The sequence below is a fragment of the Falco cherrug genome, chromosome 2, assembly GCF_023634085.1.
Source record: "Falco cherrug isolate bFalChe1 chromosome 2, bFalChe1.pri, whole genome shotgun sequence".
Lineage (NCBI taxonomy): Eukaryota > Metazoa > Chordata > Aves > Falconiformes > Falconidae > Falco > Falco cherrug.
The window spans coordinates 93,272,770-93,293,893 of NC_073698.1; the positions used below are offsets into that span (position 1 = coordinate 93,272,770).

The following is a 21,124-nucleotide window of genomic DNA, read 5'->3' on the forward strand; positions in this document are numbered from 1 at the left end:
CCTCCTGACAGAGGTACTCAATCCTGAAACCAACTCACTCCGTTACTGTATCATCACCTGTACAGCCAAAAGCAACCTCGTTGGCAATGGCCAATGTAAGACACAGCAAAATGCCAGGACAGGAAAAGACAAGGCATCATGGAGCTGGGAATGGGACGAGGGGCAGGAGAAGTCAGGATTTAGATCATCTGAAACCGCTACACAATCGCACCTTAAATTGCTTAATATAAGCAGGGTCATTTTGAGATAAATGAGTTAAGGAAGGATCGTACGAATGGTAATCCGGGCAAACTTGAGGACTGCATCCTCCAACTGGAACAGTGATGAGTAGGCAGGACAGGCTGAGGAAGGCAGAAAGCATCAGCCGAGTCAGACCTGGCTAGACACGTTCCCACCACGCCTGATATACCACTGGTATCATATGCCTTATCATACCACCTTAAAATGCATATAGTAGTGATTCTGACCAGGAAGAGACTTCATTAAGAAACTCCAGGTTAAAGTCTGAAGAAATCCGGCCAAGTAACAAAGACGAGGGAGGAAAACAGTGGGACAATTGCCCTTGCATTACTGGCTGAAACCGTAAATTGAAACTGAGCAGGAAATCTGACAAAAAAATAAAACAAAGATACAGGATCAAAGCAAAGAGTCAGTGGAGCTTTGAGACTTTGCCTTTATGCCACCAAAATACATACATTTCTTGAACCATCTGGGTAGTTCATCTGATTTCAATCAACTCAGCGTTTGTAGAATGTGCAGCTTTATCCATATGCAGAAATATTTCACTGAGCTGGGAAGTGACAAATTGTAATACAGGTCTGGTGCAACTCCTTCAGAAATTAATTTCTGAGCTCCCATTACCTTAATGGTGCTAATATACTGGAAGTAGCTCAGATGAAGAAAAATAAAAGTTGGTTGCTGGCTTAAATAATGATTTAGAAGATCTAGAAGCACCTGAAGTGTGCATGCACTCCTAATGGAGAACTAATAGGATGTATGATGCTAAATTCAAGAACTGTGAAGTGCAGATTAGGAAAGAGATCATTTATGAAAAGCTTTCTGAACAACAGAGTATTTTAGACCAGGGAACAGCCTCACAAGCAACAAGCAGAGCTGCAATGCATGGTAACTACTGAGGACAAAGTAATACACTGGTATAAGGGAAGACTTTTTGAGATAACAGATCCACACACATCTGTTCCTGTGCTTGATGAAAGGCAAGTTCAAACGAGAATGAGATGGCTGCTAAACAAACATTAAGTATGTCAGGAACAAGCCCCTACAACAGTAGTCTCACTTTTTACATGACCTTTAATATCACAATTGCCTTATCCATTCAGTTTGGTTTCATGCATGCCTCCTTACCCCCATCTCACTTTTCTCTACAACTACAACCTCTCCTATAATGTGGGAAATACACTTGCAGTTTTCCTCAAGTACAATTGACCATAGCATTCCTTGAAATGCCAGAAAGTTGGCTTTCCTCTCAGACCTTCCACGTTTTCACACAAAAGCACTTCCAGCACTGGTTTCTGCTGCCACAGCTGGTTTGTAGCCATAAGGATAAGCTTTTTTTAAGTGTCGATAATAAAAAGTAAGAAAAGCATGGCACATCCCAAACCACTTGGAGCTGATCCTAGGAGAGCTGCGGAGGGGGGCACAACCTTTTTGCCTAGTGCTGTCCGTCACTGTTACACCATTAAAGCATCAGCGGGTTAAGGTCATCTTTTCTGGCCACTGCCACCTTTAATGCTGCTGGGCAGATGAACGCTAATGATGTAGAAAGCTCTAAGTCCTTAAAAGACTTTTTTTTTCTTTTTTATTTCTTACAAGCTGATCCGACGCTGGCTGGAAAAGACACATCTGCAGATTTAGTCCAACTAAAATTTCACCGCGTCTTTTCAGCCTACGCCAATTAGAACTAACCCCCCCCCCCCCCCAAAAAAAAAAAAAAAAAAAAAAAGAAACAAAACCAGCCAAACTCCCAAATCAAGCTCTTCGGGCACGGAAATTCTCCTTAAGCTGCACACGAATAAAAATAAATAAACTGGATTTGCGGAACACAACACCGCTAAATACGTGACAGCGGCTGTCCCTGCGAATCTAATTTCCGCTGGCAACCATGGTGACTTTGGGGAAAAACTTCCCGGGGAGAAGCGGTGCCGCCGGCCCCGGCCCTGCCCTGCTCCCGCCGCATCCCCTCCCGGGGGTTGCCCCCCCGCCCCGCGCCGCCCCGCCCCGCGCGCGCCTCCGCCTCCAACCCCCCCCAGCGGGGCGCGCACGTGCTAGAAGGAAACACGGGGCGGCGCAGGCGCGGCCCGGCCGCCCCTCCCTCCCTCCCCTCCCTCCCCTCCCTCCCCTCCCTCCCCTCCCCTGCCCCGGGGACGGGGCGCTCGCGGGAGGAGTCTCAATCTCCGGGCGCCTGATTGACTGATGTCATTCCCCCAGCGCCGTGCCTCGCCGGCCCATTGGCTGCCTGCGGACCTCTATCTGCATTGCGCTTTCTGGTTGGCTGTTGCCGCGCCGGCTGTTGCCCAATCCTAATACGGACCAGGCGGATTAAGTTCCGTTAACCCCGCCTCCTACCCAGCCCCTCTCACCGCCGCCGCCGGCTCCTCCCCCGCCGCCTCTTCCTCCCTCTGATTGGTCAGTGCCGCGCTTCTCTCCTCCCGCCCGCCGCTGCGCCGAGCTCCCCGGTTGGGTGGCGGCCAGCTCCCCCAGATCCCCGCGCCTCGCCGCACTGCGCGTGCGCCCGCCTCGGCCCCAGTCCCCCGCTACCGCGAGCCGCCAAGCTAATAAAGTTTTGTTGGGAGAGAGAAGGGGGGAGCAGGGGCGCCGCCCGGCCCCGCCTACCGTCCCTCCCTTCCCCCCACCCCCCCCCACCCGCCTGGGAGCGGCGTCCGCGAGCCCGGCTCCGCCCCGCCCGCGCGGAGGGGGGGGGGGGGGGGGGGGAAGGCCGTTGAGGGGCGCGCGCGCGCGCTCGAGCCGGGCTCGAGCTGTGGGCATCTCCCTCCCCTCCCTTCAGTCCCGCTCGGCAGCCGCGGCGGCAGCAGCAGCAGCAGCCTGGGCAGCGGTGCCGCCGCCTCCTTCTCTTCGTCCTCCTGCCCCCCACCCCCGGGGCACGGTGAGCACAGCCGCGTGGGGACGGGCTCGCCTCCCTCCCCGCGCCGGGTGCGGCGGGACGCGGGAGCTCTTCTCCCTGCCCCGGGTTGCGGGACCGCTCCTCTCCAGCACGCCCCGGGGAGCGGTTGTTAGCGGCCGAGGGAGGAAGGGGGCGGCCGGCGGCTCTCCCTCTTGCCGCTCCCTTCCCCGCCCCCCCGCCAGCGTACAGACACACCGTGCGCCTTGGCGGCAGCGCTTCCCCCGCTCCGCACGCCGGGCTGGGACGGGCGGCGGCCCTCGCCCGGCGGGGGGAGCGGGCTCTGCTCTCCTCACGGGTCGGGGCGGGCCGCGCGGCCGGCGGCGCTCTCGGGGCGACCGCGACCGCTCCCGCGCGGGGAGGAGCCGCGGCGGGGCCGGGAGGGTCGCCTGAAGGCGGGGGGAGGCGAGGGGTTGTCGTGGCGGCGGCGCCGGCCGGAGGGGGGGCGGCTGCGGGCTCGGAGGGCTGCCCCCGCCGAGGGAGCGCCCCGGCACCGCCGCGCTGCCCGGCCGCCGCCTGTCTGTGCTGGCGCTGGTGGGACTTGTCACCCGGGACTAGGCTGGGCTTTCTCATCGTATTTCGCGTCTGTCATATTGCCTGGGAAACTTCCTCAGCCCGATACAACTTCGAGCAAAAAGAGAAAAAGGAAAAAAAAGAGAAAAGCCATTTGCTCGAACGCTGCAGCTGCTGGAAAACACAGCCGACAAGTTCCTCAAAATATAATTGCACCATCACTCCTTTAGAGGAAGCGAGACCTGGACCATAGGACCGCAGGGAAAGCACTCAATCTCCACTCCTTTTGTGTAATGTGAGAAAAGACTAGGCTTTTCTATGCCGTAGGACTCTCCGTTGGGAGATTTAATGCCTTTTAAAGTATTCTGAGGCTTTTCGGAAAGATCTTAAGTCCAAATTGCTCCTGCTGTAAGGCTCTAATCCGGTGAATTGAAACTGAGTTTGGGTATTTGAGGAGACCGCTGTGCTGGGTTTTTTGTCATTTGCTGTAGTAAACGCAAATGCAACCATACCAGTGCTGGATGTGGTTTGTCTGAAATTTTGATGTATTCCGTCACTACCTCTGGGTTCTAATACCCGTTTCTGAAACTTGTGTTTGCTTTCTGCTCTCTTTGCTTTGACTGACCTTGTTCAGTGGAATCTTTTGTATTACTGGTACTTCCAAATCTTGTGTAACATCTGCCACTGCTATAGAAATACATAACGTAGTTAGGATTTTGGATGCTATCTTGCTTCCTGTTTGGTTTTCATCACCAAAATCTTTTCAGAACTGAGAGACTGAGATTAATCCCTTTTCCCCCCCCCTCCCTTTCCTTCTAATTCAACAGATGCAGTTTATGTTGCTTTTTAGTCGCCAGGGGAAACTGAGACTCCAGAAGTGGTATGTCCCATTATCGGACAAAGAAAAGAAGAAAATCACGAGGGAACTTGTTCAAACTGTGTTAGCCCGCAAACCGAAAATGTGCAGCTTCCTGGAATGGAGAGACCTGAAGATTGTCTACAAAAGGTTGTTCTGTCTCACTAACCTTGTAATTGCCATAGATCACAAACAGTGTAATAAGTAGCAAAAAAAAAAAAAAGGTTGATTTTTCTCTTCCCCCCGCCCCCCACCCCTTCCCTTTGCTAGTTATGGAGAAGACTGACTTTTCCCTTGAATCTAATTTGATAACCAAGTAGGAATCATTCATGTGTAGAAAATCACTCATGCATTTAGAAATGTGCTGAAGAAACGAGATTTCCTTCTACTTCCACAAGGAGTGGAGGTTTTTGATTCTCTGTTTAGATTCAGACAGTACATAAATGCTTACAGATATGAAGTATATAAGATTTAAGAGGTGATAAAGAAAATCTAGATTTTATAAACATTTACTTCAGGCAGTGACTTCATAAACTGCCTGAAAATGTAACTTACTTCTAAAGGCTCATAGAAATAAGAAAATTACTTTGCACAGTACCTAGTTTGGTTTTTTTGATTTTTTTTTAATAATTTTTTTTTCTGTGAATACAAAAAGGCATTTGTCCTAATTGAAGATACCATGGGTAGCTTTCTTTTGTTGGAAGTACTGCATAATTTTCTTTGCAATAGTTTAATTTCTCAGTTGTTTCCTAACTTTTCTAGGAGTATTTGGCAAGCGTTTTTTAGCTTTGTGCTGATCTTTTGAATGTATTAAAACACAGCAGCGTGAACGTAATTTTCTCCACAAATAACAGTAATCCTCATTCTGATGTGGTAGACTGCATCTCTTCCAGCTAAAGCTGGTGCTACAAAACCTTGGGTTATCTCCCTTCCCTGGTTAGTTATAAACTTCAGGAGGTTTATCCGTTCTTTTCTCTTTGTGATAGTAAATAACTTGTGCCCTACAATAAATACTGTTGTATTCTCTCTGTAGGTAGGACAGAGAGAACTGGAGCTCAAATGAAGTGTTTGTAACTCTTTTCCAGTGTACCAAATGGGTAGAATCAAAAAGGTTTAGATGTTTTAAGTCCTGGTTTCATATATACACTGGTGCATGTAACATTATGCATGTGAATATTAGCAGTCTAATGCGTGTAGTTCTCTAACACGAGGAGGAAAGAGGAGGAACAATGTGCTGAGGCTGTACTTAAAGCATGCACGGTTCATCCTTCTGCCTCTTGATTTCCTCACAGAATTTCTTGTACATACATGTAGACAAGCTTGCTCAAATGCTTTGTGTGCTCCCTGAAGTGATAATGCCTTCAGTTGCTCTTTCAGCTGGCCTTTTATGGGACTAAATGGGAAAAATTAGGCATGAATAGGCCAGTCAATTGCCTTCCTTGCCCAGTCTTGAACAGCAGTAGTTATTCCTGTGGTGAGCTGATTCCACAGCTGCTTTCCCTCCCTGTCTGTTTCTTGCTGTAACAACTACTTGTGTCCTTTTGTGTCTAGGGAACTGGTGGAAATTTGGGTATGACTTGAGTTGCTGAAAGTTCTGGTGTTTGTGCATATCAGTAGTGTGCTGTGGGCCCTGTGGTCAAGGAGAATGAAGAAATTTGTTGGGGAGATGTATCTAGACCTTTTTGGGCTGGATGTAGACTGCAGTCCATCTGCTAGACTGCTGGTGTGCACAGCTGACTGCAGTAGCTTCTTTCACTGCAAACCAATCTGGCACAGCCAGCCTGTGAAACCTTGCTTAAGATTAGCTTGTATCAAACTAATGAACACTTCAAACTTGTTTTACGTTTGCTTTCTTCGCATGTTTTATTAGGCTAAAATGTCACCAGAAGGGTTGGGTATAAGAGGTGATTGATTAATCTATCTGATAACATTAACAGCTTCTAGGTTTGTGGGTCATTTTCCAGTCATCCCACCATAATTCAAGTAGATGAGTACCAGCTAGTGTGATTTCTTTGAAAAGGGAGGTGTTACAGCTCGAAAGTAGATAATCCCAAGGCAACCATGACAGTAGAAGTCTTAACACTTTCTGAAAGGTGAGTGGCTGAAAACACACCTGCACAAACTTTGTGTGGTTTGTGAAATTGCGAAAGGTGCTCCCAGTTGCTTACAGGGGAAGGGCTCTTGAGCATCTCTATTAAGCTCTCTTATTGTCTGATCTACTACTGGGAAGGATATGGACCTCCTGGTGCAAATGTTTTTCACAATAAGTTGTAAAAGTATGTGCATGGTGCTGTTATACATGTAGTGTGTGTATCATTGCTATTATCTTCATCTTTAAATTGCTGATATTGATGTGCTGTTCTTGTTTTTAGAGTGTATCTACTGTCAACATGTAAGAGAGAATTGACCTAGATATTGTGACTCAAAGAATGGTTGGCATTATTAGAAGTATACTCAAGGGTCTCATTGCTGTACCTTTTTGCAAGAACAGAATGAGCTCAAATGCAAAATTGGCAAGCCAGTAGCTTTTGCTGCCTTCTGATACTTTACATTTATCAAGAAAACTGAACTGTTTTGATCAGCCTCTTTAGCTCTGTAGCATTTCATCCTTACAGGATGCTTTCTGAATGAAACTTCAAGAAGATGGAACTAAGTGTTTTGAAATCCATCTGAATGTGTGACTTTTTTCTTGGTTTCATACACGTAGCATTAATAATGGTTGCAAAATAGGGACAGTCGTTGCCACCTTAATTTTTTTTCTTCAGGGTTACAAAACACTGAATAAAGGGTGCCCTGCTTTTGACGTTCGTGAATTGGGATGTATGTATTCTGTAGCTGGTTTGGAAGAGAGTTTTTCAGGCTGGTAGACACCAGAAGATTGAAAAAGCATGTGAGTTTCTAACTTAGAGACGAATAGGGGTTTGAAGTGACTTCCTGGGGGAAAAAAAAATATCAAATATGTGATGCCAATAACAATTGTACTTTTTGAAAATAGAGAGGGAGTCATCTGCAAACATCTAATTAGAACTTAGCAGACACAATTAATGATTGCTTTTCATGTTATACCATTTTAAAAACTAACTGTAGTGGTATTGGAGCATGTAGGGTAGAAGCTCATGCAGATTTCCCCTTGTGGCAGAGAAATGTGTTAAATATTAACATTTCTAATTTTACTAAAAAGGGACTTAAGATAGATGTCTTTTTTTTTTTAAGACCTCAGCTATTCACTGTTCTAGCTTCTGGCACAGATTTTCATTGTGTAGTATATTGCAGTCAATCAGAAATCGCAGAATAATTGATTTTTATGAAAATTTTACTTTGTTAGCATTTGGTTAACAGATCATGTGACTTGGTTATTGTTGATTGGTAATTTGATTAAGGATTGTGGCTTTGCTTTTATGTGTGATTTTGGATTGCATTATAAAGTTAGAAAACTGACATAGCTTGTGCTGGTCTTCATGTTTTGTTAATAGTCTTTAATATAAAAGAACCATAATCACAGGTTATGTTAAAGACTTAAGGAAAAAGAAGCTTTAAAACTTTTTTTACCTTCCCTGCACTGAAAGAAACAAGGGAGGAGCCCATTCTGCTAGTAATGTGCCGCTTAGCTCAAAGTATTGTGAACCTAAGGTGCAGTCACGTGGCCAGTGGTTTGTGCCCAGCAGCTGATGTGATCGCTATCTTTCTGTACATCTTAGCTGCTAGTTGTATCTGTTAAAGATGTTACTATGGTGTTGATCAGGTGGAACTGTAAAACTGACTGAATGCAACAATTCTAGTGAATGTGATACATGGGTTTGATTATTTTGACTTGATCAGGTCCTCTTTGTACAGGATTCTAGTTTGTGTGGTACTAGAAGACCTCAGAATCAAGAAGCGGTAGCTTTTTCTTGAAGGATTACCAGTGCCAGGCTTTTGTTCATTTCTAAAACTACTGGAGGGTATAGCCTTGCTGAAATGAGAAACAGTAAAAGAAATGCTTAACTTCATTAGTGTTCTGTTGTTGATTCTGTATCCTTGACTGAATAGTCACTGATGTGCCTGTCCTAGAGTCTCAGAACTTCTTATTTTATTAAAGAAATGTGTAAGATTTTTGGAGGAGAAAAAAAAATATTTTTGCAAAGCATAACTTTTTAGTGGCCCCAGTTTTCACTGGGTCAGCTGTTGCCAAACCACAGATTCTTGGGCTCCCTTAAGCACTTGTCTGCCTCTTAAAGGCAGCTTGGTTGTCATTCACAGTTCAGCTGTGCTTCTGCCGAACTCTGTAAGCTTTAAATTTCTGCACTTAGGATCTACATGCAAAGTGACCTAGATGCTGACAAGGCTTGCTTGCAGCTTTACTGGTGACGGATTTCCAGGATGACTTCATGCAGATGTTCTCTCACCTAGTAGAACACCACTGAACTGGTAGGATTTGCAAGTTATGCCCTACCCACAGTGACCTGATCTACCAGCAGTTAGTTACTGAACCTGGTTGCAAGCAGAGTAGTAGTGGAGAACTCTGCCTGCCAGTTGTGACTTCCCACTGTTGAACTATTGCAACTATTGAAAGGGAGGTCCCAGCGTTTGTTTCATGTCACAAAAAAGCCCTAAGGTCATCTGTCTAAAGGCAGGAATTTGTTTAAATATTTATACCTCTGTGTTTCCTTTTTGTTCTTGTATTCCATATTACATTTTTAGGTGATTTTTCCAAACTTTTTGTCTCTCTGGTTTTGGTCCCCTTTATGATGCCATAAAACACTTAATATTATCATAAGATACCATATTTATCATAAAATATTTCCCTAAAGGAGTGTAAGCAGCTGAGTTGAGTCTGAAGATTCTGCTAATAATACCTACTGAGAAGAAAACTCCCACAATTGCAATAAAAATAAAAAGGGCAGAATGTTTCTTCCAGACTGCACTACATTTGCTTTTGTGTGATGTGGCATACTTTACTATTGGGATTTGCCTTTTCATTGGGTGCATATGAAAGACAGGTTTCTGTCAGGCTCATTAGGCAGAAACAAGGCTTCTGCAGAGCAGAAATCTTTTTCAGCCCAAGTACAGTTATCTACTCATGTTTATATGGACACTCAGGTACGCTTCTACCCTTGGCAAAATCTCTAGTTTATCTGCTGTAGACTTATGTGGTCGTTTTTTTCCGAAGCTCCAGCCTGCAGAGAAAAAAAAAATACTGCAGTAAACTATTGTCTTTGAGAATTTGGGTCTGAAGAAACGTATGTGTTTGTAGTATGCTCATGCCCTTTGCACTGATGGCTAACTTGTTTATACTGTTCTACTATTTGCAATGTAGGCTTACTGAACCTGCATTTGCCTTTTGTTGAGTAGTGATCCATTAGTCACAGTTGTAACTTAAAATGCTTCAAAAAATATTCTCTGCATATAATGATAGATACCGAAGCCTCCATTTTGTGTTAAGATGCCCACTGAGTAGTTTTAGTTTGTCTATTCTTTCCCCAAAACTGCAGTTGGCAGAGCTTGGATGTGTAATCTACACTCTAGCTGCCAAACAATGTCTTTCAAAAGTATGTAAGTTTTCTTTTAAATGAGGACACAGAGCAGACCACTTTCTGGGAAAGTATTTTATGTTAGGTAGTCTCCCCCACCTCCCCTGTTTCCCCTGTGTGTTTTTTTTTTTTTTTGTGTGTGCAGGTATTCACATGAAATACTTATGTGCATCAAAAGAGATTCTTAAGTAGCAGGAAAGCACAACAGAACTGCCCCATGTGGGTAAATTTCAAATATTTGAGTCAAACTTGATGAGGTGTGCTGGTATGTGATGCAAGTTGGGTTTAAGCACTGTAAGGGGACAGTTTAACTACACTTAGCATAATCAGTGCTGCACTTCTGAACATGAAGAAAGCTTCCTTAAGGTGGATTTGGCCTGAGCGCTGGCAATTAGCATAACTGTCAACTAATGTGCCAAAGCTCTTTTCTACAATGAAATTCAGAGTTTGACTTTAAAACTCTGTAGTTTGTAGTAGTAGTTTGTAGGTTGGAGTTTGAAACACAAACCTACTCGGTAGGTTTGCAAACATGTTTTTTCTTTATATTATTACTTTCCAATACTTTTAAAAATAGCTTTGTCTAAAAGATGCTTTATACAAATTGATTCTTACAAGCTAATACAATGACTGTAAATGTCCTTGAAAAATCAGTGAGGTGTAGACACAACACTGTAAAATTAAAAAGACCTGTGCTTCTGATGAGCTGAGTAGTCAGCACTGAAGAGATGAAAGAGCAAGGGAATTAAGTGTCAAGTGCTTCAATGGAGGTGTCTTCCTCTCTCCCCTCCCCCTTCCTCATCATGTTTTGTGGTTGGATGGAAAGAAGTCCTAGGCATATTTTTTTTTACAATAGTTTAAAGCTTTTGAATAAAAAAAAGTTGTTCTGATTAGTTGTTCATGATGAAGGTGTAGCAATTTGAATCAGCTAGAGCAGAGTGGGGGGTACATTCAGGTCATAAATTATGCAAGGTGAGTGAGTGGCTGGAAGACAAATTTGAATGTACAACAAAACACAACGTTTTTTTTGCAGGTTTCTAGCTGAAAACCCTGACAGTTCCTTTGGGGGCTTACAAAGTCTCAGCTGATAAAATATGTGTAATGTTTAAAAGTTGTATGTGTTTTTCAACATGGTGAACAAATATGCATCAGACCTGGCATTCGTATCTGAATGATGACTTTTTCAATAGGGCTGGTTACTCGGAGTGCTTAATGTGGCCAGTTGGCCTCTCTGAACAGCCAAACAAAAGCTATTTTTGGCTCATGTAAATTATCAGTTACAACAGGTATCCCTTGAAATCTCATTTGTGCCATGTGTCTGTACAGCATATGGTTTGGGCACTTTGGAAAATACTACAAATGGGTTTTTCAGCTTTCATTCCTGTTTTGGTTTTGCATCAGCTTTTTTTAAACATGACTTGGAAAAAGTGCATGGTAGAGTAAGTACAGTAGAATTGGATGGTGTTTTTAAAGTGAAACTCAGGATCATATCTGAAGTAAAGAATTCCCTGTCTTCCAAGGTGGAAGTGGATTGATGGCTTCTCCTTAGTCTGATACCAGGGCAGTTGGTAGTGATTGAGTTGTTGACTTAATAGCAATTGGAGTATATGGCATTAGTTTCAAAGGTCTGGGGGTATTTCTTTAATTCTATATAAAGACCAAATCCTAATTGCTAATTCAATTTCTCTTTCCTAGGTATTTTCTATAGTTTTTTAATAAAGCTGTTTGTAGATCGTGTGATAAAAATTTAAGATTGAATTTGTTGACTGATACATCAGTGTTTGGATGTTACAGATAATAAAGAAAATATCTTGCCTCAGAACTCTGCAAGGAGGCCATAAAACCAAATAAGTTTCCTTTTCCAGCCACCTCATAGGTTTATTAAATTCTACCAGCTAAAGGATGATAAAGACTGAAGTGTTGCTTGGCTCAAGGAGGCAGATCCCTTTTGTACATGCATATGTCTGCTGTTCTTTCAGCCATTCTTTGGTAAACTTGCATGGCTGTTGATGTAGAGTTACAGTATGCTAAACTTCAATAGGAGGGACTACTGAGAATGTAATACAGCGCAGGTGCGCTCATTTTGTTCATGTTCTTAGGCTAACATCAGGATTATTTTGTTATTACAGATATGCAAGCCTGTATTTCTGCTGTGCTATTGAAGATCAGGACAATGAACTAATAACCTTGGAAATAATTCATCGCTATGTAGAACTTCTTGACAAGTATTTTGGCAGTGTGAGTTAGTCTGTTTATATTATGTCATTTTATTTTACGCGGACAGCACTTCTAAAAAATACAATCAACTAGCTGTTGAAAAGCTGCACCCAACATATTATATGTTGTGTGCTTGGCCAAACTAAACTGATGGTTGCCTATATAACTGTTAAAATACAAAATTAGTAATTTGGGAGAAGAATTTACTAATCCAGTTTTAATTCTCTGTATTTATCTCATTTTGTAGTAGTCTCACTTGAGGACAGATAAAATCTTATCCTTAGCTTTCTGTCTAGGTGCCCAGCTTTCTTCTCCCTGGCACTGCTCTAGTGTGTGCACTTCTTGCACCTGCTCCCAAAGGAGGCAGTTGGTTGTGAACTAGCAGGAGTGGTATAGAAAGAAAAGACAGGTATCTGCTTACCCAGACAGCAAACACAAACAACTGTGGTGATGTACATTAGCAGCACTCTTAGAAAAACTGCTGCTCATCCTTCTGCCTTCCTAGTCCTTCTGACTAGGAAATGCACAGGATGAATAAGAAAGTTGAGATTATGTTTTCACATTTTTCTGTGAGATTGCCTGATCTGGCTTTGGATATTCCATGCAAGAAGAGAAATTTTGTATATTCTCTTGCCTCATGAAGAGCCATGTCACACTGATGGCTGTGAATTGGAGCCTTTTTAACAATGAAAACGGTTTTCAAAGAGATTGCTGTAACTGTTCTTAACGCAAGCAAGAAAAAATAATTCTCATTCATTGTTTTTTCAAAGGACTGTGGGTTGTTTTTTTTGTTGACCCATTTCTTAAAAGGTTGTAGCCTGAGGCTAACGTCTTGGTTTGGTGAAGTTTGGTGAAGCTGTGAGCAAGTTTTGTGAGAGGATATATCTCGGTAGATAGTATCCTTCCACTTTGCAATAATGCTTGATGTTCTTTTTAGGTATGTGAACTTGATATCATCTTCAATTTTGAAAAAGCCTATTTTATTCTGGATGAGTTCCTTTTAGGAGGGGAAGTTCAGGAGACTTCCAAGAAAAATGTTCTCAAAGCCATCGAACAGGCGGATCTTTTACAGGAGGTAAGCAAATTCAACTTCTCTGGCCAAAGTATCAGCATGGTAGTCTGTGACTCAAAAAAGTGCCCGTTTCTGTAAGCCTGTGAAAGGTGCTTTTTAGCATGCTTAGCATGTAGTTTCTAGTTAGTTGTCCTGACTCTGCAATATGATCTCTGCTCTTTTCATTTTGTTTGTCGTGTGTATATTGTAGTCTACTGTGATTTTACGTTTTGTTAGAAATGCAAGTGGCTGTTTTAAATGTATACCTAGATAATTATAGTTCATGTTGCTTTAACTTAGTTTTGTTCATGTGTTGTTCATTTCTTCTTTTTACTGATCAACCATTAGTTTTTTCTCATACCTGATGCATGTTCACTTCTTTACTGTTTTATTGCTGAAATCCAGAAGCTAGACTCTCTTCTTTGAGACTCATTCAGGTATAGTTGTTATTCTAAAGACTTGGCTTTCTGCTATAGGTTGCTTACTGTGAAACATTTCTGTCTTTTAAGTTGAGAAAGCAGTAATAGTAGTGCCATAGAATCATAGAGAATGAAGTATAAAAATGTGTTTTTTCACTTTGAATGCTTTTGTTACTCATTACTAACTTTGAAGAAAGACAGATTGCATCTCTTCCATTTTTCTTTGGAAAATATTTGATTGGAAGGGGTTCAATGGTACAGGAAAAACTTGGCATAATTTCCTCATGTTTGTCCTTCCTGTGCTTGGTGTTTTGGGTTTGGGTTTTTTTTTGTTTGGTTTTGGGGTGGGGTTTTTTTGTTTGGTTTGGGTTGTTTTTTTTTTTTTTTAATGGAATTGCTGTAGTCTTGAATATTAAGGTCCTTGAATGTCTAAATGGCAGTCACAAAACTCTGCTGTGCTGGGCGAGTCATCAGTCTTGTGTGCAAGTCAGTGGAACATATGGTTTAACAGGGATGATGAACCTTGATTTCTTTAAATGTACTGAAGCTCACTGGAAAGATTTTGTATAAATGTAAGCTCCTCTGTTTTTATGCCTTGCGTGAACCTTCAATTTTTTTGTTGTCCTGAAAATTAACTACTTAATTCTCATATAAGCATTCTGTGTTCTACACAGTACTCTTATTTTTTTGATCATATTATTAATAGGATGGGCAAACACATGATGATCTTTACCCTTGTAGTTGTGTTTGTAAGCCTTTCAGAGTACAGGCAAATCCACAGCACACTGAAGTTCTTGTCTGTCCACAGCTAGTTAGTGTCATGAACGAGGTCAGCTGTGACACATGGATTTGCTACCCTGTTTTTCTAGGGAGGAAATACATGTGCTTATTTACTGCTTGTGTTGTGATGCTGTTTTTGTTGAGCCCTTCTTTACTCTTGGAAGGAAGTATCTTAATCAGAAGTTCTGTTGCAGTTTCCAAAGTGGTGGTGGTGGGGAAATAAGCTGTTCATTCTGTTAAAATCTTTTGCTCTTCTGTATATGAAAACAGATAGAATAGTTATCGATTCCAGTCTGTCTCATGCAAATGCACAGTTAATTTTACATAAAATAGATTTACTGTATTTTTTCTCATTCTCACTGTTTTTGAATTTTAGTTTCACCATTTTCTTAGGGCTCTTCTAAAGCAAAAATGCTTTCTACCTCTAGGAATTAATTACTGATTTTTTTTATCAAAACAATTAGCATTATCTTTTCACATTTAATATAACCTCAAGTTAGAAATTTTACACAAAAGGAAATACAACTTTTCCAATGTGAGACTTTTCCCTTGCCCTGATAGCTTTATTCTGATACCCTTCCTTTTCACATTTCTATGAGATGTTCTGTTCTGTCAAGGTTTATTAAAATTTTTCTGATTAAATTAGAACGTAAGTTTCACAGCACCACCGTAATCTTATGTTTGATTTTTATGTTTTTCATTCTTAGTTATACAGACTGTTGGTCAAGTATATAACTGCTTCACGTATCTGATTTTTAGTTTATAAAAAAAAAAAGTCTGAGTTCATATTTAAATCGAGCTTGCAATGAAGCTGGACTTTTTCTGCAGAAGTTTGTTTTTATGTCAACTGTACATGCAGAGTTTGAAGAGAGGTGTTAAAATAATAGTTTGTCACAACTGGAAACTTCTCAGTACTTTTGGTTAATTTCTGCTTCCCAGAATACTTCAAAGTTACTGGAATGACATGTGGTTTGATTCCAAGTGCAAACCATTTCTGGCAGGGTTGTTGTGTGTTTGTTTTTTGACTACGTCAGATTCTAATTACATGCAACAAAGGAACTTCTATTTGGCCTTGAATACTCATATTGCCTAATTTAAGAATTATTAATTGGTGTTGAATACACAACATTATTAATTAGTAATGCTACATACATTATTGTATGAAGCACCTTAAAGATTAAAAGCTGTACAGAATACTTACACAAAGGAAAATCATTACAAATACATTAAGTGACTACTTGTGTGATGTTAAAAAGAAATATGCAGAGACATAAATTGCTGAGTAGTGAATTAGTTCTTAATAGCCTTGCCTACTTGTATTTTCTGTGGCAGTTTTCCAGGATGTACTTCTGTTTCTGAGCACCTACTTCAGTGTGTCATTAGTTCTTGGTGCTGTGCAGTTCACTTACTAACTGCTAGAGTTTGTGACTGAAACATACTAACCTTTTAAGCCTTTTTCCCTTCCTTGTTAGCTCTCCAGTAATGTGCTCTGTTCAAATACTCGTTCCCTACCCCCCTACTCTCCCATTCATTACCACCCGATAACCTACCAACAGTTGTCAATACTGGCTGTGTTACCCATATGAATGGTAGTGAAAACTAATTATTCCAGTGCTGCCATGCTGCTTTCTAAATCTATTGCTAGAAATACTTCTGTTTAAAAGAATGCTGTTATGTGTGTCTTGTTTGATAATTTTGTGTCTTAACTAGTGATTAAAAAGGCGTGCATTTCTGAAAAGGTGGGGTTTTTTTGCTTGTGTGAACAACTGAACTGTACTGAGAGAAGAAAATTGGCAGATGTAGAATATTGTTGCATGAGTTATATCAGGTGTGGAACAGCTAAAAGATAATCCTGTGCATAATTTTGTGATATTTAGATTTTTTTAGTGCATGAAACTAGCACCAAAATATGTTCTATCCAAAGGAGAGGATCTGATTTTTTCTTCACTTACAACTCTAGTTGCTGTGTTTTTATTTGATGATCCAAGCAATTCAGTATGGTGCTTGGTCATTTACTGTGCTAAAACACGAAACCTGTTAATAATTCTGATATCTAAACCAGGCAGTTACATATGTATTTAAAAGAAAATTAAACAGACTTGCTCACTTTCATTTGAAGAAAGTTCCTAAATGTTGGCTTTAAGTGAAAATTCTTTTTGTTATTCATCCTATGTAATCTTTATTGCAGTATTTTGGAAATTATGCCCATTTTGTCCACCACTATTCTTTTTTAGGGTGTGTATGTATTCTTTTAGTAGTTGATTGTAGAACATCTAAAATAAACTTGATAGTAAGCTATCTCAGTAAAAAAGCCCGTGGATCTGTTGACATATCACACTTGTTTGTTTCCATCATGATTATAGTAATGAAAAATCTAAAAGTTATCTGAATGTTTTTTCTTAGGTTCTTGCAGTTTGGCCTCAGGTAGTATTTACTAGCCCTTCCACATAAAGAATAATAGATACCAATTAACCTTCCTTTGCTATTTCAAGTCCTCACTTCATCCTACATCCAGAAGGATGCTGAAATTGTTGTTTTTAGTTGACTTGCACTAGGTGCTTAGGGTTGCTATGTAGATTTAAGCTTTTAGTTTTAGAATGAGCATCTTTGGAAATCGAGGTTTAGTGAATTTTCTGCATATGCCATGAAAATTTTTTTCTTGGAGATGAAATGTGCTAATTGGAAATGGTAGGTTTGAAGGTATTTATAATGGTGGAGAGAGGGCAGTAGGTTGTCCTTGAGATACAACAAAATAAAGGACTGTTAGCATTAGCCAATGACAAAAGAAAATCCCTGATGCTTAAGCCTGGAGTGAGTGGGAGTATAAGGGTTTTGGTCTGGTTTAGGAAACAGCTTTTGTAAGCACCTGTTTCTTACTAGTCACCTGAGAAACTTCCCATAATTAATGCAGTTAATTCAGTCTTCACTTAATATTAGTTTTTACATATAGGCTACTGAAATAGACTGCCTTCCTAAGTTGGCAGACAATATTTATCTTGGCTGTATTTGTATTCCTCACAATGTGAAACAACAAATAATGAAATCTGTATTATTATGGAGATCTGACTGCCTTGATTGCTGTCTGTTCTGCATGTGCAACTTCTGGCTTGGCTTCAGGTAGTCAGCTTGGTTGTTCAGTGTAAGAGTGCAGTTCTTAAGACATGTATGTTCTTGATTTTAGGTACAGATAATGATCTGTAATTACGTTTTAGAAGATATGTGTGGGGACTTAAGAGAGTAACCATGAACGAAGGGGGTATATTGTTTGTTCATTATTTAAGGATTAGGAAATAGCTACGATCTTTGTGGATCTGGAAAACCTCTCAGCTCATAAAAGATACAGTAAATTGTGGTAGTGTTTTGGTAGCTGATGCTTTTGTAAAATGTATTTTGGATTTTAAGTCCCTGAAGGATTTTTGGTATGTAGCAGGAAAGACATTATAACACAGTGAGATTGTTTGAACTTTTGGTTTAAGTATGAAACGTGTGTCTTGTCCATTTATATTGAAAGTATTGACTCTGATACATTGATAAAAATTAAAGTGAGCTTGTTTATGGTATTGGTTCTAGACATTATTTAAGAACCTGGAATGAAACTGTTTCTGGTTTGATGGGATAGGTAAAGTCTATACCTAAGCAGAGTAAGTCAGTTCAGTTTGGGAAGGTGCATTCAACATTAATTACTTGCTTTTTGAGGTATTGCATGTTTTCTTAATATTGCTGTTCAGAATGTAGGTGCTTTTTAAGTAGTAGGTGAGGAAACACATGCATGTGAAAATGGCTTTTTGTAAGATACTTCTGAGTGTGAGAGGTAGGTCTTTTTCCCCCCAGTCTTGGGAACAAAATGTTGAATTGCTTGTTCTTCAAGACTGGTGTAGTTTGTCACAACACATTACTCAAAACCAAGATAAAGCATATTGGGCCTAAGTGAAGAGGTCAGTTGCTTTTGTGTTCATTTTCCCACATGGATTGAACAGATTATTATTATTTTTTGAATGAAGTAGGCCTTGTATAGATGCTTGACTACAGTAGTGCTCTATAACATTGTATGTATAATATGCTTCACTTTGGAAGATTTTATTTGCATCTTGTCTTAGAAAATTGTTTATTCTGTTGTTCAGTTATGGTATGGGTTATTCTTATGCTGTAAAAACTACTCTGCTGCTTAAATTCAGTGTTTGCAGGATGCAGAGAAAGCAAGGAGATTGTAAAGTTACGAAGTGTGATTGCATGGAACTGTGTGAGTGTGGTATTTCCAAATGTGTCAGTTAGTTTCAAGCCTTATGCTATCATCTATTTGTTGTGTATGTCTAGTGTTAATTACTTTGCTCTTTGGAACAGTCTGTTCAAGTAAAAAGTAACTTCAAATCTTTATAGAACTGCATTTCTGACTGTGTAGATTATATATATATATATGTTCATGGCCATTTTGCTTGTCAGACTGTACTATAGACTGCTGAGTTTATAAAATCACTGGTGATACCTGCCAACAGTTTTTTTAAGAAGCCATCATAAATACCTAAGATGAATTCAGCTGGACTTTAGACTGAATGAACTGTAAGAATACACATAATCAGAAGTCATGGGAACATCACTTCCCGTTGGAATAAACCTTTAAAGACAACTAGTTGTACATTTAATAGTAGCAGTCAGGTCTGTAAACTTTGATATCAAAAGTGTTTCCACGATTTTAATAGATATTTTATAACTGTCTTCCTTGTACTGTGGAGTAGGTGTTCCTGCAAATACCTGCCAAATCATACTTTTTTTGTTTAAAGCAATAGTAATTTGTCCAGCAAACTAATAGTAGAATCTGCATTTCTTATTTTTCTCCCAAGTAGGAATGGGGGGAGGGCAAGTTAACCTTTCCAGATTTTAGTGTGACTATCCAGAAAGTTACTGTATCACACTTAATGCTCTTCACATTCTCAAGACTGCTTTTTTTTCTGGTAACTTACTGGTCTGTATGCAAGTCTTTTGATTCTTTTTGGAAAAATGCAGTTCAGTAGCTTTAATGTTCTTTGTGAAGTTTCTGGATGTGTCATGATGTTTAGGACTTAACGTAGGTTTGCAGGCTGTGATTTCTAAGTGCTTTAGAAATCCAGTTGTATTTCCAGAAACATGTTCTCCAACCTTAATCTACCCTTGGCTTTATGAATTGAACATGGTAAAAAGCAGTCTGCTTTTCATCTGAGCAGCTTTTGTTCAGACCTTTAAAATACCATTTTAGTAAATCTGTCTCCATAATATTTTTCCTCATTTCCTGACTGTTCAGTGTGTGTGCATGTAAGATATGAGTGATATTAATCTACTAAAGAAATCAAAATGCTGATTAGAATTTCTTGAGACTCAACAAGTTGTGAGAAAGGAGTCTTCTGTATTAATATTAAGTATGCATTCGGTCAGCTTTGCAAATTGAACCATTAGGAAGTTTCAATTAGAAATGAGACAAATTAGTGTAAGTGAAGTCCTTGCTGTGTGAGGAGTATTCGGTACCCTCTCTGATGTGAATTCCAAGACTGATAAACAACATCCACTTTGCAAAACTACCTATGAAGTGGATCATTCACTGAGATAAGCAATTCATGTAGAACTGTTGAGCATATATTAACAGTACACCAGACTCCTCATAGATTATAATTCCATTATGGGTGTATTTGTTATCTGTATGCTGAACTGATAGATTTTTCTCCAGTGATGTTCTTTGTTGCTGTCTGTAGAAGCACTGGGTCAGGATGATACGATGAAAATTTTAGTACTGCTGCATATGCCCTGGCTGTTTTCAGCAGCTTAGTTGTGTGCTTTTGGTCAATAAACATAGTAAATTCAATGAACAATTGCAGAAGACTGTTTGACAGTAAGGAGTATCTTATCTTCAAAATTAGATGCTCTTTCTGAATGAGTACATTAATCTGCATTTTAATAGAACATGTTCCCTGAATCTGGCAGAATGCTGAAAAGAGCAATATTAATGTTTGGGCCTTGAGATAGTGAGGAGAAGAAATCCATTTTTCCTCTGGTGTCAGAGAATTGTCTGAGATGATGTGTCATGTTGCAGTGCTACTACCCTTTCCTAAAATTCTCACTACCTCTGAAGATGGTTTTGGAGTATTGCAGAATAGTAAGTGAAAGGAATCTGAATGCCCCCAGGAGGGTCCCATTGTGTTCAGTTTTTAGCTTCTCATTTTTGTGGCCTTACCTGTGTGTTGTACAAATACCAGCAACATGCCTGACGTGTTTTGGAGCTTTTATGTAAGTTATCTTTAAGGGAGAAACTGTGGGGTTTTTTTGTTGCTGAACTTTCTAGCAACAGTAGTAGTTCTGGGGATGGATATCAAGATACAATAAAACTGTATTTTAAATCGTGCACTGTAAACTTGATTTTTTAAAAAGGCATAAAGAAAAGTCTCAGAAGACCTGCTGTTCACAATTCTTTGAGAAAATCTGTGTTGGATTAACAGATTGATTAAAGTGAAAATATTTGACTTTTTGCACCAATCATTACTACATGAAAATCACATGCAGCTCAGCAACTAACAATGATGCTTAATAGTAAATAAATTTTTTTAAATTACTTCAGGGATGATAGGTAGCTAAGTTGAAAGAAACTCTTTCACTTCATGGAAAAAAATCTCACTTTAT

At 40.3% G+C, this 21,124-nt stretch overlaps 1 protein-coding gene across 5 annotated transcripts in view; it reads left to right on the plus strand.

Annotated features, from left to right (window-relative positions):
* Positions 1–2,946: 2,946 nt before the first annotated feature.
* AP1S2 (adaptor related protein complex 1 subunit sigma 2) overlaps positions 2,947–21,124 on the plus strand; it is a 32,677-nt gene continuing 14,499 nt past the window's right edge. For 2 of the 5 annotated variants that reach the window (XR_008731108.1, XR_008731107.1), the window contains exons 1-4: positions 2,947–3,124; positions 4,480–4,658; positions 12,145–12,253; positions 13,170–13,307. Coding sequence is in view for 3 of the 5 variants with exons in the window: in XM_055703256.1 (XP_055559231.1) it covers positions 4,480–4,658; positions 12,145–12,253; positions 13,170–13,307; positions 13,689–13,709 (447 nt within the window). In the remaining 2 variants the exon portion in view is untranslated. Of the gene's footprint in view, positions 3,125–4,479; positions 4,659–12,144; positions 12,254–13,169; positions 13,308–13,688; positions 13,721–21,124 lie in introns of all 5 variants that reach the window. The other 3 variants (XM_055703256.1, XM_055703255.1, XM_055703254.1) reach the window with 3 other exon arrangements.